Below are 20,467 nucleotides of genomic sequence, written 5' to 3' on the forward strand. Positions count from 1 at the left end.
AAAAAATTGGAAATTAATCGTGTTTGAATCCCTTTCGTTCGACACCCGCACTATTGTAATATTTTATTTAACTTATTTTGATTTTAACTTTTGCAAACGGTGGCAACACTCTCCAAAAAATATCCTATGTTAATCCAGGTTATAACCTATCTATTTGCAAAATTTCACTAAAATACGTACAGCTGTTTATTGTGAAAGTGCAGCAAGCCTACTCACACACTCACTCACAAACTTTCACAACTATAATATTAGTAGAACGTATGTGCATTAGGGTGCAGTATTTCAACAGAATTATAAAATTTGTTATATATTAAGTCTTCCGCCAAAATATTTCGGACAATTATTAAGATTCACGTGGGCTACCTCCGAAAATCTAATTTTTCTGATTCCGTAATAAAATGTTTAAATATTTTTATGCAGACCTTTTATCTCTTCTCTCTTTTCAAAAACTAATTTTATTTGTGTATACGAAAACTCGATTTTTGTAGGATTTTCAATTGGGTCCAGCTCACGTAAGTCTTAATATTTTTCCAAAAAAATTTGGCGAAAGTCTTAAAATATAATAAATATTATCATACCGCTGGCTATGAAGAATGATACACCCTAATGTACATATGCATATATAAATAAATTGAAATAAAAAAAAATTAGATGAATGGACTTTTTGTTTAGATATATTTTCGGTATATATTTTTATTATTAACTTTTTATTTAAAATTATTATGTTTTCAAAACAACACACTTTTTTGACTTATGCAATAAAAAATACAAGTAATGCTTATATAAATTTATTTGTATTTTAATACATTCTGAATAATATGTATTATCAAAAAAATTTCTAAAATTACCAAAAATTATAATAAATTTCGACTCATTTTCTTAGGCACGTAATTAATAACAACTAATCGCTTAACTTAAATACAATACTTAGCCAGCGCAAAATATATTTGCTTTTAAATTTCATACTTGTATAACTAAATAATTCTAAGCTATAGATAACGAGTTAAACTCAACGATCGAGGCACTCAGAGACAACAACATATAGCACACAAAATTCAACTATAAACAGCATACAATTTTAACTTCAACGCTCACTTCACGATTAACGACGTTGACGTCGGTCGATAACGTCGACTGCCATTCAACGCCTGTGACGCATGCGTACTCGTGTAGAGGCTCGCCGTAGCGCTGGTATTGCGCGCATACGCGCGATATTTATAGCCAGTTATCAGCTCGCGCACCGTCTTCCGATACTTGTCCGAGAGTACGCAGTAGAGGAAAAAATTCGCAGCCGCATTGATGGCGGCAAGAAAATTGAAAATATTACCAATTATCGCTTGCACATTGTTATCGATATCGACATTCTCCGATACAATTAAATATATAGCCCAAGGCAGTTGGCAAACGATGAAGAGCAAAACGACAGCGATCAGCGTAACAGTGATGCGATTCTCCTGCGAAACGGAGGAGCTGTGCGCTTTGCGTGGCTGTGGGGGGTAGGCAGGAAATTAAAACACTTGCTGGCGCCAAAAAAAAAACAAATAAATCCCAAAAACGTATACAACACTCACCGCTTTGCTGCTGCTGCTCATGCGCGAACGTCGTATACTATTCGCATTTGTCATTTCGCCGCGTAAATTCTTCGAACGTCGCACAAGCATTATCAGGAAGCAATTGAAGGTGGCCAGCAGGCATAGTGGTATCAGAACGAAAATGAAAAGTGTAAAAAAATACCACAGGCGTGTATAGAGCGCATTCTCGCCCAAGCTCGATAGGCAGTTTTGATAGTAGGTCACCTAAAAGCGATCGATAATTTTAGGGTAAAATTAAAATTAAAATTTAACTCACCTCCTCGCAATAGTCCGTTATATTGAAGAAGACCGCTTCGGCATTCTGTTTCGTTGCTGCTTGATCTTTGGTTTGCGTTTGTGGCGTCCATTCCTCATCCACACCATTGTAATCAGCAATTAGTTGCTCTTTCTTGGGTTCTTCATCCTTTTCGTTAACGGACTGCTCGCTTCCAAGTGAAATTCCAGCGCTCATCAAAAACTCTGAATCGAACAAATGTTCGGAGTGTCTATCCAAGGGTAGATAGCTTACAATGATGCTAGGAATGTTTCTATTGGCTGCTGTTAAGAAAGCTCCCTTTAAAAGTGAGCCTGCAGAAGCTGTATAAGAGAAAAGAAGAAATTAATTAAAGGCGAAGAATTCGAGTTTACAGAATTTCGTCACAACTGCCCAGAAAAATGTACCTATATTTTTCAGCAGCTAAAATTTCAACAGTCAAGCTGTCTGTAACGGAGAAAAGTTTGAAGGGTAGAGAATCTGGCTGAGCCAACTTCAATATGTGTGATAACAACAACAAACGCATTCCTCCTAAAATCCGCAAGTTTGCATCCCTTAGTGTGTTAATCTCTCTCCTAAGCTCCTCCTTTATAGTATTGGGACCTTCTCCCAGGAAGGGCTCTGGGCCAACTATAGTAATGGCTGCCGGCTCTCTAGCGAGACAATCAGCCGTCTCATTACCCTCTATTCCCCTATGGCCCTCTATTTCCCTCTGTACCCTCTACTCATTAATGTCTCCGCACATAGATAGATGGCATAGACTTCTGCCTGGAAGATGCTCGGATATTTCCCCATAGGAACAGATATTCTCATTCTGGGCTCATTCTGGGCTCATGGACTCTAGTTTCTACTCCTTCTGGGGTTTTCGAGCCATCAGTGTACCAGCTGGGTCGCTCGAGGTTGCTTAAGTTCTTATCCCGATGAGGCACACCAGCTTGGTGCCTAGAACCTCTCGATGGTTGCCCTTTTACCAGGATAGGAAGGTGAGGTTGGAGTTCTGACCTTCCGAGCCAACTGATTGCCACAAAAATATATACCAAAATATATGTCTTTAGTTTAGACATCTGTTCGAGGAGTTCGATTACTCCTGCAAGTAAACGGTTCTTCTGCGTGGGATATGTAGTAAAATAATCTTCTTGGGAACACGAACCGTACCTATTTTAAGCCAAGTCCTATACCAAAATCGCTTAGGCGGTTACAGCGGTAAGCAAGACAAAACAATATTGGAAATTTTTCCGAGGTAGTCGACATCGCTTTCCACTGCATACATACATATGTTCCTTCAATGGAGCACGTTTATTGATCGGATACTAGACTCGGTTTATCTCGGAAAACATTGGCTGGTAACATGGGGGGAGCACATATGCAGATGGTTTCAGAATTAATAATTTTGCGTAGAAAAACTGGGTAAATATTTATGAGTATGAACCGAAATTAGATGGTAATGATTATTGTTCAAATTTCTAAAAGAAATTTCACTTTTTTTTAAGCATTCCACGTTAAATATTCTGTAAGAAGCAAATCACATTGAACCGGTACCATATGATTTTACTTTTTGTTTATACCTCGGATATACCTCGGATACCTGTCCAATGTCCTGCGGTGTGCAGGCAATTTTCAAATTTTGTGAAGAGAGAAGATATTTTGTTAATTGTATGAGGGATAGTATCTTAAACATGAGAAACTCTAACAGCCTTATTCTGTATCACGAACGATAGGCAACACGAACGATTCGTCTGCAGAGGAATGCTTCAAAAATTTGTCCGGCGGCATAATTTTAGCCGTTTTAAACGCAACCGAGACCATTGCAACGTAATGTATGAAAAGCAAGATGAAAACGACCGATAGAGTTTAAAATCACTATCTGAGAGGTTGTCGTCTGCAGACGAATCGTTCGTTTTGCCTATCGTTCGTGATACAGAATAAGGCCTTAAATAAGAAGGCTACCATTAGAATCTTATAAAAGTAAAGAAGTTCTCAAAGTTGAATGGGAAGTGAAATTCTTCAAAGGTACGCTTTGCAAATCAGTTCCGGTTGCTATTCACTGCATTGCGCTTGGCCGAAATCCGAGTCTGAAAATAATCCGTTGAATATCACTCGTGCTTCAAACATCGTCGGATATTTCTTCATGTTTCCCTACCTAGGTTAGGTTAGGTTATAGTGGCAGACCCACGAAGGGGACTCACTTAGACATTTAATTGTCCATTGTGATACCAAATTACACAAATTCTTAGAACGGTAACTGTGTTGAAAATAAGAGAAGCGCTGGGTGCTCACAAAAAAGTTCCGCAGACAGCTGATGTCCACTCCGGAGGGCCCCTTGGGAGTGTTGATGAAATGCGCACCGAGTTGCTTAAACCTTAATCTAACGAAAGACGGGTGGCTGTGGAGGAAGTGCTGAGATGATTCCACCTCGTCTTCCAGACAGCTGCGGCAATAGGGATCCGTGACGATCTTGAGTCGCACCGCGTGCGTTCCTATAGGACAATGTGCGGTCAGTACACCTGTAAGAATCGAGAGCTGGCGCTTAGCCAACGGCAAAGTTCCAACAGACGCACTCGGGACACAGTAGCGGCAGAAATAGATAAGGTTCTTTCCATTATAAATATTTACTCTTTCTCTGAAGCAAATTTCCCGATTTGACATCTCCGTTCAATAAGCCAATCTCATCTTCGAAGCTGCACGCACTATTTCTCGTTTACCTCAGCATCAAGAGTGTTTTACAAGTTCATACTAGCATTCAGCCATACTACTCAATCGCTGTTAGCCATTCAAGCGGCAAAACTCCGCTTTAAGCTCTCGATGACACCATTTCGAAAACAACTACAGCACAAACGCATTTATACAACTCACATTGGTAGTATTTAGCTTCGATCTCTCCCCTTCAACCCACTGGTCTTCGTTTTGCCCCACTCATACAAACTTACCCTCAGTGCCCGCCAAAGTACCCATATTACTCACCTTTCACTTGCGTGCCACTCGGTCCGATTGCTGATGCCGTCGATGCTGCCGTTGCTGTTGTTCCTACCGCTGCCAGTTCGGACCATTCAAGCGTTACCGCATCCCCAGTTGTTAGCGCTATTGGCAGAGGTGTAGCAAGAGAAAGTAGCGGTGTGTGCGGCAAGGCGGTTAATGGCAATGGTGTCGTCGCTGTGATGGTGGCCCCAGCTGCATGCTTGGACCCGCCTTCCGCTTTACGTTTCAAACGACGCAATATTACATCCGGTTTTAGCTTCCACGCATTGCCTTCGTCTCCATCTCTGTTGCCTGTTTCTTCATTATTCCTACTTCGGCTGCTGCTGCTGCTACTGCGGCTGTTCAAATTGTCCTCTTTGTTCGCTACTGCCCCAATTGTGGAATCCAACGACCGTGTCTGCCAACTACGTTGCTCTGTGCGTTCATCCGCAACAGCCTGACCGCCACCACTTCCCTCGATATCGATGTATGGCGTCGCTATTGACGTTGGCATTGTTGGCATATAATGTTGCACAGGTAAATTTTGTTCGCCATCTTGTTGGTCCTTTTGTCGACGCTGTTGCTGTTGTTGCTGGCGTACGCTTTCATTGTAATTCAGTTGTAGCAATGATAGGCGGTCGGGCGCATTCGCTAGGGTTATATTACATGCGCTGCCATGGATATCAATTGATTTCTTAGTGATGCGATACTGATGTTCGAAAGCTGTCGAAATTGTGGAGAACAGGCAGAAGAGGACGACTCCTTGTGTTTTCCATTTATTGTTGTTTTTGGGTATTTTTCACAAGGCATGTTGCGTAAATGGATGAATAAGGCCATAGCATGAAACGCATGATGCAATTGCGGTGTAGATATGTATGTAAGAAGGTGGAAAGGTAAAAATGTGAAAAAATTTTATGAAAATTTTCAGCAGTGTGAAGGTAAAAAAGACGAACAACAGCAATCGAACAGCCACATATTGTTTTTGAAAGTGCAGAAAGCACACAAGTTAGGCTACTTTGTAAGAACCTCATACGCAGCTGTATATTTAGTGTTGCTTTAATTATGATACTCAGTATACATAGCTTGTTGTTGATCCTTTTCCCATTTCACAGTTGATATACATACGTATAGAGCACGAAAATATGTACATATATTCACACGCATGCCAACGCACAGAACACATTGTTGTTTCAGCGAAATATTGTAGTGATGAGTGACCGGCAATTAATCGATTAATATTGCAATAGTTTAGATGAAGAATATATATCGATAAAAACTCGATAATTTTTAAGACTTACATCGATTGCAAAAAATTCTGAATCTTAATATCAATAAAATTATCGATATTAACATATTTATCGATTAATGATAACTACAGATTTATCGAAAAATATAATTATTGACTCATATAAAGCAAAAGTGGATGTAAATTAAAAAAAAAAAAGATTGACCTGAAAAAGTTATTGAGCAGAATAACAATTATCAATCGATATTTTGGAAAGATATAAATTTTAGTATATATTACCTACATATATATCTCAAACTTTAAAGAAATTAGCAGAACCCAACATAAACAAGGTAAATACAAAATTAAAAACAATTAAAATTGGCGATCGATTATTTAAGTTTTTCTTCGTTTCATCCGTGAAATTAAAAAACAACTTGGAAGATTTTAATAAAAACTTCAAAACAATAAGTGATCCAGAAATAATATAAATATGTATGCAAAATTCAAAAACATTGAAAAGTTTATCAAGAAGTTATCGATTTACACATCAGTTATTGATCTTTTCTTACCTGAATAAAATCGAGACTTTGGTTTGTGTAAGAGATCGATAAAAATCGACTTTTGAAATCCAGGATATCATGGAATATTAAAATTTAATACCATTCTCATGATTTTAATAACAAAAACAATACACATTAAGTTATCGACCGATATACATATCCATTTATCGATAACACTCTACTTATTGAAAAAATAGCGATATAGCAAACAGAATTAGTTTGTAAAAAATTAAAAGAAAGTATTTAGCACCACTTAAAAAAATAAAATAAAACCTGTCGATCAATTAGTAGAAAGTTTTCGATTTGTTGAAACTTAAAAATCAATACTTGGGCGTAGATTTAATTAACACTTGTAAGATTTCCTTTTAAAAAATGTTGTCAATGCAGATAATAATCGATAAAATATCGATATGTAATAAATGTACTGTAAGACATTAACTAAATTTGTATGCTATTTGTTACAAATTCAATACAATAAGAGTTTCAAACCAAAGCGTTTATCGAGAAACGTATTGCAATAAATGGAATTATTTATGTACCTACCAAGAATTGTAGAATTGTAGAATTCTTAATTTTTATGAGACTAGTTTATTGTTTGAATAATGCTTGATATCGATTATAAGCTACTTTAATATGATTTTAAGGAAAAAGGTTTAATAAAATCAAAGTTGATTTAAAAGTTTTCATACAAAAGGGTTGATAGACAATATTTTGAAAATTTTGGTTAAGTATTCATAAAAGTCGACTCATCGCAATTTGTAAAAGAATCAATAGATAAATAATGTTTATCGATAAACGGGCATATTTATATTTATAAACACTTCAAGAAATCTATTAATTAATTTCCATATCGATTAATAACTTTTCTATCGAATTCTTTAATCAGTTTTAATTAAAAGCTAAAAATTTATTAAAAATCAATTTTAACAAAAATATTAGGAAATTTACGCATAATTTTGTCAATTAATTTTTTATATATCTAGATAAACTTATGTATTTATATTTAGAAAGTTATCGATTATTTTTTATCATTGAACCGATCGTATATTTCGATAAACTAGTATATCTATATTTAGAAAACCTTAAACAATTTATCGATTTACATATGTCGATTAATCAATTATCTATTTCGATAAGAGACTACATACGATATCTAGTTTAAACTTATCCAAAAAATATCTACACTTAGTCAATTTCATCGCTTACTGTTTATGGCTAAAGCTATCGATTATTAACTTATTTTTCACTCCTCACTATCAAAAGCACATCACTAACGTGCACTAAACAACACGCATACACATCGGCACACACGCTCACATTCATACTCACCTGTGATGACGCTCTTAGCCAGCGATTCTGTGCAGAATGTCTGTCGTTTAAGCGGGTAACGTATCGCAATAAATCGTTCGATCGTAAAACACACAGCAATGTAAATGGAAATATACGCTGTAATAACAACAACAATAACAACATCAACAGCGGGCATAGTGGCATTGACAAAAACAATGTCAGTTGATACGTTGCCATTCGTTGCAATGGAGCCAAGACGAAATGCCGAGAAGAAAAATAGCGAAAGAGAGAGAGAGAGAGAAAGTGATGGCGGAAAAAAAAGCAAAGCATATTAAGGTATTAAGACACTGCAACTACGTGGATAAGCTGTATTAAAGAAGAAGAAAAAGAAAAACCCATAGTAGGCAAATGAGTGACGGGAGTAACTCAAATTGGTTTTCAGCGCCTCGAATCAATTCGAACGTGATGCTGATTGAATTACAATGCAAAATGTGTGCGTAGTGGTGAAGTTGGATGGCCAAACGGCTTGAAGGTTGTTTCTTTGATTAAGTCTCAATGGCAGTCGCTTTGTTGTAACTATTTTTAACTGAATGCTAATGAAATTGCTTCGATGCAAACGATTTTTAAGTAGGCCGCGCTTAACTGCATTACTCGAAGCATAACTTAATCACACTTAAAATTTTTTAGTGAGATTTTTCACCAATGTATCAAATTTTAGAGACACCGAAATTGCAGTTATGTATGTACATAGGTACCTTTTACAGTCTCAAATCCTATCGTTCTTCTCTTTAATACAGCAATTACCCACGACTCTGCACTTACCACAAGCATCGCATAGCCACACCACATAGCCATAGCATTTCCAATAAATTTCCACTTGACGCTGCACATAGTCATAATGTTTGAGTGATAACAGCAATGCCATGGTGAGGTAAATAATATCTGTGATGGCGAGGGCGGTGAGGTAAATATTTGTTGTACACCGCATGCGTTTTCTAAAGAAATTAAAAAAAAAAGAAAAATTTGAATAATTAATAGAATTATTCCAAAAAAAATACAGTTCAATATTAGTTACTAGCCGAGGCTTCGCTACGCGCTGAATGTGTATATAAGCACGTGGCAACCCTATAAAAAATACAGCCTTATTGCACACCTAATGGCCAAGTCCTTTCATTTGAGAACTAATTCTTTTTAATGAATGAACTGCGCAAATCTGATGTAATTAATAAAAAATGTCTTCACATATTATATGTATACATAATGTTATATGTAAGGTTGTAATTTTTAAATAGGTGGCAACCCCACTACAAAAAAATAAAGCATTGCACATCTGAGGATCATATACTTTCACTTGTTTTTTTTTAATCGAATGAACTGTGAAAATCTGATGTATCTAATTAATAAAAATGGGGTTATTTTTAAATAGATGGCAAACCTATTCAAAAAAATTAAAGTTTTTGTACATGCCAAGGCCATACACTTTCATTTGGTATCTCACTTTTTTATCCAGCGAACGGTGAAGATCTTATAGTTTTTAAACAAGTGGCAACTCTACTCAGAGAAATAATACATTATTACAGATCTAGAGGCTAAGTCTTTTCATTTGACGGTGACGGTGAATATAGTAATTTTACCTAACAGGTGGCAACCCTATTCAAAAAAATAAAGACATTTGCGCTTTTCTAGAGGCCAAGCGATTTCATTTGACACCTCATTTTTTGCAATCCAACGAACGGTGCGGATCTTATGGCTTTTTAGGCAGGTCCAGAGTATATTAGAGAAAATCTCCTTTATACTATGTTTAGATATGTATTGTATGTATATAAGGGTGGTGTAAAAATGCATGTGAAAAAGTATGGTCGGAATTTTAATGCCGCCACCCCCTAGGATTGTTCTACACCAAAAAAATATACCCCTATTTTTTTATTTTGAAATCAAAAAATATTTAGGGAGTGCTCAAAGCGTTCAAAGTTTTCCATGTATTTAATATGAGGAAAAACCAACTTTTCGTAGAAATAGTGTAGAATTCTCGTCAGGAGACTTCAAATTAAAAATTAAGAAAAATTTAATTTACATAAATAACTTAAGCATTTCAAAATAAATAAATTATATTTATACTTTTTCCCATAGTTGCGCAAAATACTTTTGAAACTTTTAATTTAAATTTATTTTCAACCGAAGAATCTTGTTTTTAACCAACTTCAAAAAAATTAGGAGGTTTTCACTTCGTCGAAAAATTTTTTTTTTTTTTTTTTATGTAACCATGCATACCTTTGGACCACGTGAACCGATTTCTATAATTATTTTTTGAAGAGAATAAATCAACGTTACTCCTAAATTTTTGTATGAAGCTTGAAATCGGTTTTGTTTTCTGCTTGATTTCAATTTTTTTTTTTAATATTTAAATATAGAACTGGATAAATAGCTCACGCATTTTAGACTGAATAGTTTTTTTGAATTATTTTTTCTGAAAATGCAAACAAATTTACCAACATTTTAGTTTCAATGTTTTCACACCTAAAAAGATGTTGCTGAAAGTGCATACATATATGTATATGCACATTTTTTTAATTAATGCAATTGTATTAATTAAAATATTTGCAAAAAAAATTCAGCTACTTAGAGCTGATGAAACAACAGCACCTTATATGAATTCGCCTTGGTTTAGTCTATCAAAAATAAAAAACAAAACTGTAAAGAAAATTTAAGTTTAAAAAATTTAAAAAAATATCATGAAGTTTAATTTTATTTTAAATTCAGTTTTTTAAGTTCTACATTCGTGCAATTTCTTGTTGGTCCTTTTTTCCGTTAAAAGAAAGTAAATATATTTATTAAATTTTTAATTAAATTTTTAATTTTTAATTTTCAGAAAATATTTAGTTTTATGATTTTCGAAGGTTTTGATTCCCCTACACTCTGGAAGCTATTGAACAAACAATACAACAGGATTTTGAGTATTTTAATAATTTAGAATAGAAACATTCGTATTTAGAATTTTGCTTTACGCTTGTTATTTGTTTTTATTCTTATAAGATTGTCTACCTTAGTGCCAATATATTTTACATATGGGTATTTCCATACGTCGCATACGTGACAGTCGTACGTTTCAATGTGATACAAACAAGGAATACCATTTGTTTTCTTTAACTTTTTTTGGGCCATTGTATAGCACATAATTAGCTCTATATTTAACCGAAAAATTAGAACAATCGAACTGCTTGGTCCTGAAATATAAGCATTTAAAGAGAGTGTCGTTACGTGACAAAAAATGGAAGTAGATTTTTTCTTTTCTTACAAAATGGCAAAACTCTGCGAATTGTGGATGGCTATTTTCATGAAACTTATTTTAATATGATTTGGAGCAATTCTAGTTGTTTTTAGAGTTAATGCAACTTGTTTCAATTTTCTTGTACAACCCCAAGTGTGAAACGTCACGTGACGTATACTTTTATTTACTTTTAGCTTCGCCTTAGCGCCAAATAAAATTTTGGAATTCTTTTGTTTTACACCAACGTAGCGTCACGTAACATAAATTTCCATCGTTATATTTTTGTTAATATTGCTTTTAAATGAATTTTCAACGCAAATAAAACATGTATTTTATGTAGAATATACTTTATATTTTGACTTCAGCGCCAATTCAGGGTGAATTTGTTGGAAATCTATCAACTACATACGCCAAATTCGAACCAAATCGGACCATAAATACGGTTTTTCGAAATATCTCGACCTTGGCACCACCTAGGAAGACCATTTTACGCAAACATGATTTTACTTACATAGCCAGTATATATTTTAAAAAGCAGACAAATCGGCCCGGCCCGTAAATACGTTAGATATAAGATTTTTATTTTTTTTTTTTGTCGTGGTGGACCTTCCGATGGAAACACCCATATTTAATGTAATAATTATATTTATAATATTATACACATGCTTTTTTTATAAAATTCACTGAAAATTACCTAATTTCTGTTTGAAAGAAGAGAGAAGACAAGTAATTTCTAAGCAAAAAATAAAACCGACTTCAACTTGCATATGAAAATTTAATATATCGTTAATTTCTTCATGATCGAATGATGGGATCTTAACCAAATTAGTATTAGACCACCACTAAGCACAAACCTTTCCTTTAAAAACAGAGTTTTCGAAATCGGTTAACGTGGTCCAAAGTTATGCGGTAACATACATAAAAAACAAAATATTCCAATGAATTGATAGCCTCCTCCAATTCAATTCCTCCTTTTTTGAAGCCAGCTAAAAAAAAAGAAAAACGTACCAATTTTCTTTAATTAAAAATCGTATGCACAATCTTTTTGATAAGTAAAATGTTTATTATTTTTTTTTGTTATTTTTTCCGCCATTTATTTTTATAAAATTTAAATTGAAAGAAGAAAAGAAAAAAGTACAAGTTTTCTTTAAATAAAATTTGTTTGCAAATTTTTTTACAAAATCGAATTTTTTAATTTTTTTTTTTGTTGATTGTGTTATTGCTCTTTTTTCTTAAAAAAAAATTTGAATTATTTGTATTGCGTTTTTGCTGATTTTTTCTCATCGTTTTTCTTTTTCTTTTAGCACATTTATTGTATAGCAGGATAATTTATTGTGTCACAAAATCCTGAATTTAATTATCAACAAAACTAAATCTAAATTTTTTTATATGCAATAAACGACCAGAGCACAACAGCACTAAGCACACCAACTAAACCTGACTAGCACAGCTGGTAAGTTGCATTTCATTATTTATCATTCAATATTAAAATTCATATTGACCATTTTTATTATTATTCGAAAAATCTGTGTTTTGCATTCTGCGCTGCACAGCAATGCCATTTCCTATTCCTGCGAATTTTTCAAATATTTTAATGCGTTTTTGCATGCATTTATTTTTTGATTTTCTCTTCTTTTTTTTTTTGTTTTCGTACTCACCTGGTCAGTACGTAAATGCTCACAGAATTGCCCAGCAATCCGATCACAAATACACATGGCACCAATATGCGTTGCACCACATGACGCACTGCGGCCACATCCGCTGAGCTGAACATTTTTGCTGCACAAATGGTTTTGTTGTTCCATAAAATGTTGCGTGGTTTTTGTTGCTTTTTTTTTGCTTGCTGCTATGTTTTGGATTTGCTAACCACTTCGGTTTTATGTTTTTGGCTTTACTGCGTAGTGGTTTTCATAAATTTTGAGAAGAATTTCACTAAGCATAATGCGTTCTATGTTATTGGCTTCGATATTTGCTAATAATATGTAGGCACTAAATGTTGCTGCAACAAGTTGCTAAGGCATTTCGTGGTTTGAGTGTGCTCGGTTAGCTGCTTTAAAAATGGGAATATTCATATATTTGTGGTTTTTTTTTGATAAGCTGAAAAGAGAAAAAGGAGGAAAGTTATGATTTATTCCGAATTTAGTGCAATTAGAATGTTAAATAATAGATGATTGCTTAATATATCACAGCAATCAAATAGAAAAGATCAGCTAATTTTATTGCCTGACTTTGATAACGTCACTCGTCATCAGCTGATATTTTCTTCATCAATTAAAAAATGAGACGTCATATGATTTCGTGCTTATGTTCAAATGTCACATCGCATGTCAGCAATTGGTTTTTTCTCAATCGTCTGATGTGCCTTATAAAACTACCTAAATTTTTAATAAATCGCACTTTGATTCTTTTTTATATACTTAAATACATAAAATGCACCGCATCACCTCTCTTTAAGTCACATGATCGAGCATGCAACTACCCACAATCTCAAACTCGTATAAACAAATCAAATTTTTTCATTTGAAATTCCGCAATAAATGCTTCAAGCTCTGACAATTTTTACATGCAAATAAAGCATTTGAATTTTTTCCATATACATACACACGTTTCCATTTTTTTCATTTATTTTGCACTGCACACATTTTTGCCAGCTGAATTATTGCAAACGGCGCGCAACGGTACAAAGTGTCGAAAATTAATCAGCTAGGCAATTTTATATTTACTTTTAGCTTCGCCTTAGCGCCAAATAAAATTTTTAGAATTCTTTTGTTTTAGCTCATAATTTTTATAGTATGCATTTATATGAGTAAATATTTTTCGCATGAAGTACATACTATATCATAAACTCATGCTGTTTAATATTTACTTAAAGTTTTTTCGTCAAAGTTTACAAATACATTAAATTTTATATTAAGTAAACGCGGAAATTATAAGCAAACATTTAATCGTGAGTAGGTACATATTAGGGATGTTAATTTTTTCGATTTTTGCGATCTCGGGATTTTCGGTTTATTCGGATTATTTTCCAATAACTAAACATGAAAAAATTGCATCAATGTAGTTTGAGAAGCTGTCCTATCATATAATAAATAATAAATAAACGGGTTTGAAATTTACTTTATTATTCAAGTTTAAAAATATTTCATTAGTAAAATAACAAAAGACAATAACTGAATTTATACGCATTTACTTTAGCGTTAACATATCTGATAAAGTAACTTAAGGGGTGTCGAAAAAAGCTCGATGCCAAAAAACCGTCTTTACTCAGAAAATGCGAAATACTATTTCTTAGCACATGGTAATCATATGGGCAAAGGCGACTTTACCTTAGGTTTTTTTAACAAATTATAACAAAAATGTTCTCCAGATTTTTCCAAAAGGTAAATAAAAGCTCTCCATACATTTTTAGTGCATAATCTCAAAAATGCCAAATTTTGAGTTGTGACTTTTTTTAGTAGCAGAAATAAAAGAAACGCCTCATTTCAACCAGTTTAGTCTATAGTTCTTTATTTAATATTTAAATTTTTTTTATAAAAGTCTACCTCATTTTTATATATAATTTACTGCATTTAAATGCACATTTCAAAATTTGTACAAAAATTTTAAAAATGCAAAAAAAATTACAAAATTTTAAACTTTTTCCTTAGCATTTTTAGAAAATTTTGAGGAACGCAGTTTTATAGGCCATTAAAATAAAGTAGGATAAAATGCAAGTTTCATGCAGTTACAAAATACCGCTGATTTTTGGGAATTTTTTAAACGATGCTGGCCATTTTCTTCCATATAAAAAATTGTCAAACATACTTTAATGGCAGAAAATGTGTGTCACCGCCAGTGTACGAAAATAAACTATATTGTACGTTACTATTTCGTTTCGTTTATTACTTTAACAGTTCGGTACAATACGAAACAAAACGGCTGAGTTCACTTTGGCGATAGTACACTACAGTAGTTTAGTAGTTACAGACGAAACAACAAACGAAATGAATCGTGCAGGGAAAATATTTTTATGTATGTACATATATGCAATAAACAAATACAAAACGAATGGCTGCAATGAATAAAAAAAATAAAAATGTTTTTTAATTGAATTGGATATGAAAATTTACAGAAAAAATTATTTTTCACGTAATTGAAACGTTTGCATACATATAAAACGTACCCTATGGTACAATTGTCACAAACGAAAAGCAAACGTTTCTCGTTGGGGAAAATGACAGTGAATCTTACAATTTGTTTCTGACTATTTACAAAACTGTACAAAACCACAAATAATATGATGATCGATGAGCAAATGGGAATTGTTTTGTACAGTTTATTTTCGTACCCTGGTCACCGCAGGCAAAAAAATTATAAAAAATCAACGTTACTTTTAGTCACTTGCAACTTGTGCTCTATCCTCCTGTAATTTACTTATAAAATTGCGTACCTATATTTTTCTAAAAATTCGGAGTAAGAAGATTGAAACAGTTTGAAACAAAAAAAATTCAAAACGCACCAAGCAATAAATATACTCACGACACTATGAGCCAAATGTAGTAAAACTGCGTGTTTAGTTTTAGAATTTTTTTATTAGAACTGTATAATTTCAAAGATATGATGAATTCTAAAAAGATATTACAAAAACTCTGTGCAATGTAGAATAAAAATGGCTACCAAATGAAAGACAAAATTCAGTAGGATTTAAAAAAATTAAATTTTGTTGGGTTCACCTAGGACGAACAGGTGCCGTTTTAATCAATTTTATTTTTTTAAGCTAATAAAGATAGAAGGACTATATTCGAGGACGTTGTCGAGTTTATAATAGTCCTTAACATATCATTTTTTCAAAATAAATATTGCAAAATTTAAAGGATAGTCAGGGATTAAAGTTTTAAGGACATTTTCAATACCTTACGGACCAAAAACTTTAATTTGTTCTTTCTCTACAGAATTTTTTCTTTAATTTATAATAATACAAAGTTTATCGCGTTATCGATTTATATCGAGATATATACATTTTTGAGTTATCGAAATTTATCGAGCGCTCGAACTTCATAGTTATCGAAATTAGTCGAGTTATCGAATTTTGTTGAGTTATCGGATTTTAGTGTTTTTTTTTAATTCATCGAATTATCGATGTGTATAAAATTATTGAAATTTATCAATAAAATGGAATGTATCAGGTCGATTCCAAGTCCTGGAGATGTCCTCCAAAGACCTTCAAAGATATAAACAACGTTTTAGTTACAAAGCAGGAGATTTTCTGGTAAGTTACTTTCTACCTTATAAGTTAAATTACGTGTTAAGTGGAGAGGTTTCCAAGGCTCTTAAAAACTAGAAAAAGGGTCGAATTTCAACAGTAACTGGCACTCTAGTTTTTATTATTTTTCCACTTTACAACATTTTATGCTTTTAGTCATTACATCGAAAAGAGTGTTTAATTCCGAGTTAAACTAGGTACCATTTATAAAAATCAACAGAAAATTTTGGAAAATATGAATTTTCTAAACATTTGTAATTTCACAGAAATTTTGAATCAGTTGAATTGGATTCACTTTGAGGTTTCAATAGCTCGTTTGGAAAATTTGGAATTTGTCCGTATAAAAGATGTCATAACTTCGAAATTTTTTTATTGATTTTAATGATTGGTACCCAGTTTTAATCGGAATTAAACATTATTTCCGAAGTAATGACTAAAAGAGACTGTTTTCTTTTCAAATTTTGGCAAAAAGTGTTTTAGAAGTGGAAAAAATAATAAAAACTGGTCTAAATTTCAGATTTATTCCAAAAATTTTCCACCTATTTACAATGTGCTCACAAAACTTTTCCTTTCTTTAAATCGTACAAATATTCTTCTTTCTAAAGCTATATAAAAACTTAAAATTGGTTAAAAAATAACCAAGCTAAAAATTATTTGGTGCCGAAAGTCATGCGAAAATGGTTTTTTAAGAATAATTTGAGTGTTTGAGGGTGTTAGAAAAATTTTGAAAACAGTTTCGTGAATTACTCGGCCAGCTCTACGACCTGTGCTAGGTCACTTAAAAAGTTCGTGCTATTTTTTTATTATGTAACACCGCGTAATTCATTTCGGTCAAAAAATAATAAAAATTTTTAGAAATCGCTTTGCAAAATTTCTTTTGACTCAGGGGTGTACAGCTAATTCTTTTTTGTGTTTGCTCGTAAGGTGGTACGGTCTAATGTACATGCATGCATATATGTATGTATGTATCTGTTTAAACGAACATATTTTTCTCGACTGCGTTAATGTGTAATTAAATGTATACTATTCCGCAAATTGTTTGCTATGTTTACAAAATCATTAACACCCAAAATATTTGAATACGTTTTATTTCAAATTTATGGATACAATTTTGTCAACAAAAGTATTTTTAATATACGCAAAAAATTCGTATGGAAAATCGCACATATTATTTCTTCACTGTGGAGTATCCACAAAGGCCTTGCCGCCGACGCTAGTTGCCAGATGGCCTAATACTCAACTGCACTTAATCGGTGGCATTCCATTTAAGTATATTTTCTAAGCCCCATTATAAATCACTCTGTCTCCGAAAGAAACTGGTTTCTATGTATAGATTAGAGCGCGCGATTCGTATGGGAGATGCATCACAATATTGGTGTCAAACGAAAGAGTTTTAAAAAGAAATACATTATTGAATATGGTTGCCAGCTGTTTTAAAAGTGAAATTTAAATAAATTGTGCACAATGTATGCGAAATATTTCAATATTGGCAAAGTATTCACTACACTTCTTTTAGCGATACAATTTCAATTGGTTGATGCAGAAAGCATTTTCGTACTTTTTCCTATTGTGTGCGATTTCCTAAGCAAAGAGTTTGGCGTTTTAACGCCACACGGGTGCACTAGTATTTTACTATATTTTTTGCTTAATTCTTTCGAGAAAAACTTTTCAATTCTTCACAAACATGTTGCTCAATATTTTTTTTTTTTATGAAATACACATTTTATTTAAGTTGTATGCTTCCTTCCGTATTATATTTTCTCCTTTAAAGCAAGCTTCCTCTTCAATAAGCAACCACATTTGACTTCTTTGTTATTTCTATTTTTTTTTTTTGTATTCTTTACCTGTAAAGCTCTCCTTAAAAGCCGGTTTTTCAAAGAACACTTTGCTCTAAATACACAAAAGCAGACTGCTGCTGCACTTAATCCTTACACGCCTTTCATGCCACTCGCCCCGCCCGCCCCTACTTACTTTCCTATATTTAATCTAACACATATGTCCTGTGCCAATTCTTGTTACATGTGCCATTATTTTGCCATAAAATGTTGCATCCTTACTGGCAAGAAAAGGGAAAATAAAGGAAACAAAAGGAAGGAAAAGGAAGTGTATTTTTGTGTGCATTCACTTTCCTTACTTTACTTGGCTTTGGTCACAAACAATATGCGGCGACTGACTTACTTTACTTATGTACTTTATGCGCCTGTTTATATGCTTCTTAGCTTGTTTATACTTATGTGGGTTATTGTTTTCTTGCGCTTGTTCTTTGTGCCTTGCTGTTGTTTTTTTTTTTTCTTTTTTTTTATTTAACTTCAATTTTTCCGTTTTGTATAGCTGATGTGTGGCTGATGGCGGCGAACGGCATAGCCTTTGTTATAATGGTGTTGGCAATATTTGTCTAATTCAAAAGCAGAAAGCGACATCAACAATCAACAGCCAACAGCTAAGAGTGAACGGCTAACAACAGCCAACAATGAGCGCATATAGCGTTAGCTCTAACATTCATAAACCGCACAATTTGTGTAGCTTTCCGTTGTTTTGCTATCAACGTTTTTATTATATTTGTCTGACAGAGAGCAAAATGGCGTTGTTAACTTACAAAGATGCACATGCTTGTAGGACAATTTTGAAAGTTTAATACAAAAGGTCGCTTTGGGGGAAGTGTGGGTGAAAGTAAGGCATGGGGAAATGGCTTATGTGTACTTGGTTTTTACTTTTATGATGGGTCTAAATAATCTCTTATGAATGAAATAAAATAGTGGTTCGTAGAACTTGTAATAAAGAAATTATACACTGGTTCCAGTCAGCCTTAGATATCGAGCAATAATAGCAGCTTTTGATGACAGAAGCACACTCGGCGGTTTGCCTTTGTCTGCCGAGGAACGACCTCTATTTAAAAAACAACTCTTTTCGATTTTGCTCGAATTAGGAATATAACCTGGGCGTCCTACATACCGCTTATAAAAAGAAAACATCTTAAAATTATTTTCTACTAGATCACTCTTACCCGCTTCGCTGAGTGTATGAAATTTCTACGTGCTACGTAATTTATTTTAGTTAAACTCCACATACTTAAAATATTTGAGGAGACTTTAAATTTTTTAAATATCTTCAAAATATTTTCAAACCAAAACTATCTTCACCCTCTCTCTTGTGTACATGTAGTTTATACATAAATGAAGCCATTTCAAAATCAATTTCGATTGATACCCATATTGTAATAACTCATTGAAATGATTGAAGATTTTGAATTTTACTTTTTAAACTGTTAATTCCTATAATTCAAGTTGAATTTGAATTTTCAAACATGTGGACTCGCTGCTATGCATATGTTGCATAGAAATAAAGCCTTTTCAAGACTCTTCCGACTAAAACCTAGATTTTAATAACTCATTAAACTTATAAAATAATTGTATTTGAATTTAGATTCAAAACAGGTGGCAACCTTTTTAAAAAACCTCAGAAAGCTCCGCATGTTTAAGCTGAACATTTCTAATTTAAACTCGAATTTTAAAACAGCTGGCAACGCTCTTCGAAATATTTTCCCACTAAAACCCTATTAAATCCCTCTTGTATGACGTCCATATTGTGATACATATTCCAATTATCAAATGCCTTTAATTCAAGAAGAATTTCATTTTTCAAACAGGTGGCAACCCTCCTACATGAACAGTTTAGAACTAAACCCCTTATCAAAAAACTTTCGATTGATACCCAAATTGTAGTAATTCATTTAAGTTAAATGAATTTAATTTTTAAACGGGTGGCAACGCTTGTAAAACACCTTAGTAATATTTTAAATGTTCAATCTGAAGGTTTGTCAGCAATCTTTCATTTGACACCCATATATTAATTTTTCAGACAGCTTGCGAATAATTAATTTATACATATTTGGATTTTCGAAGAGGTGGTAACCCTTTCCAAAATACTTTCAGAGTACAACTTTTATAAGCCCCTTATCATCCATCCTTTAATGTAATTTTCAAATGAATAATTGACCTCGAGCAACGTTCGGATCTCACTCTAAATTGGATATACAGAGATATTTTCTGCTCTTAAATTTTCAGAAATCGGGTAATAGA

General features: G+C 33.2%; 1 protein-coding gene across 1 annotated transcript; it reads right to left on the bottom strand.

Moving 5' to 3' along the window:
- Positions 1-797: 797 nt before the first annotated feature.
- Positions 798-13,218, bottom strand: LOC118752860. The gene is made up of 7 exons (XM_036487714.1): positions 12,805-13,218; positions 8,701-8,873; positions 7,918-8,034; positions 4,807-5,562; positions 1,849-2,168; positions 1,572-1,796; positions 798-1,487 (listed from the first exon to the last, which is right to left on the bottom strand). The coding sequence occupies exons 1-7, from the start codon at positions 12,918-12,920 to the stop codon at positions 1,092-1,094; spliced, it is 2,103 nt and encodes a 700-aa protein (XP_036343607.1). The 5' UTR covers positions 12,921-13,218; the 3' UTR covers positions 798-1,091.
- Positions 13,219-20,467: the final 7,249 nt, after the last annotated feature.

Source organism: Rhagoletis pomonella, unplaced genomic scaffold (assembly GCF_013731165.1).
Source record: "Rhagoletis pomonella isolate Grant_MI unplaced genomic scaffold, Rhpom_1.0 Rhpom_scaffold_01910, whole genome shotgun sequence".
Lineage (NCBI taxonomy): Eukaryota > Metazoa > Arthropoda > Insecta > Diptera > Tephritidae > Rhagoletis > Rhagoletis pomonella.

Coding starts and splice junctions, on each gene's coding strand:
- LOC118752860 (XM_036487714.1), bottom strand. CDS start 12,920: ATGTTCAGCTCAGCGGATGTGGCCGCAGTGCGTCATGTGGTGCAACGC. Junction 8,874..12,804: donor AGCATTTACGTACTGACCAG/GTGAGTACGAAA, acceptor TAATTTCTTTAG/AAAACGCATGCGGTGTACAA. Junction 1,488..1,571: donor TGAGCAGCAGCAGCAAAGCG/GTGAGTGTTGTA, acceptor TACCCCCCACAG/CCACGCAAAGCGCACAGCTC.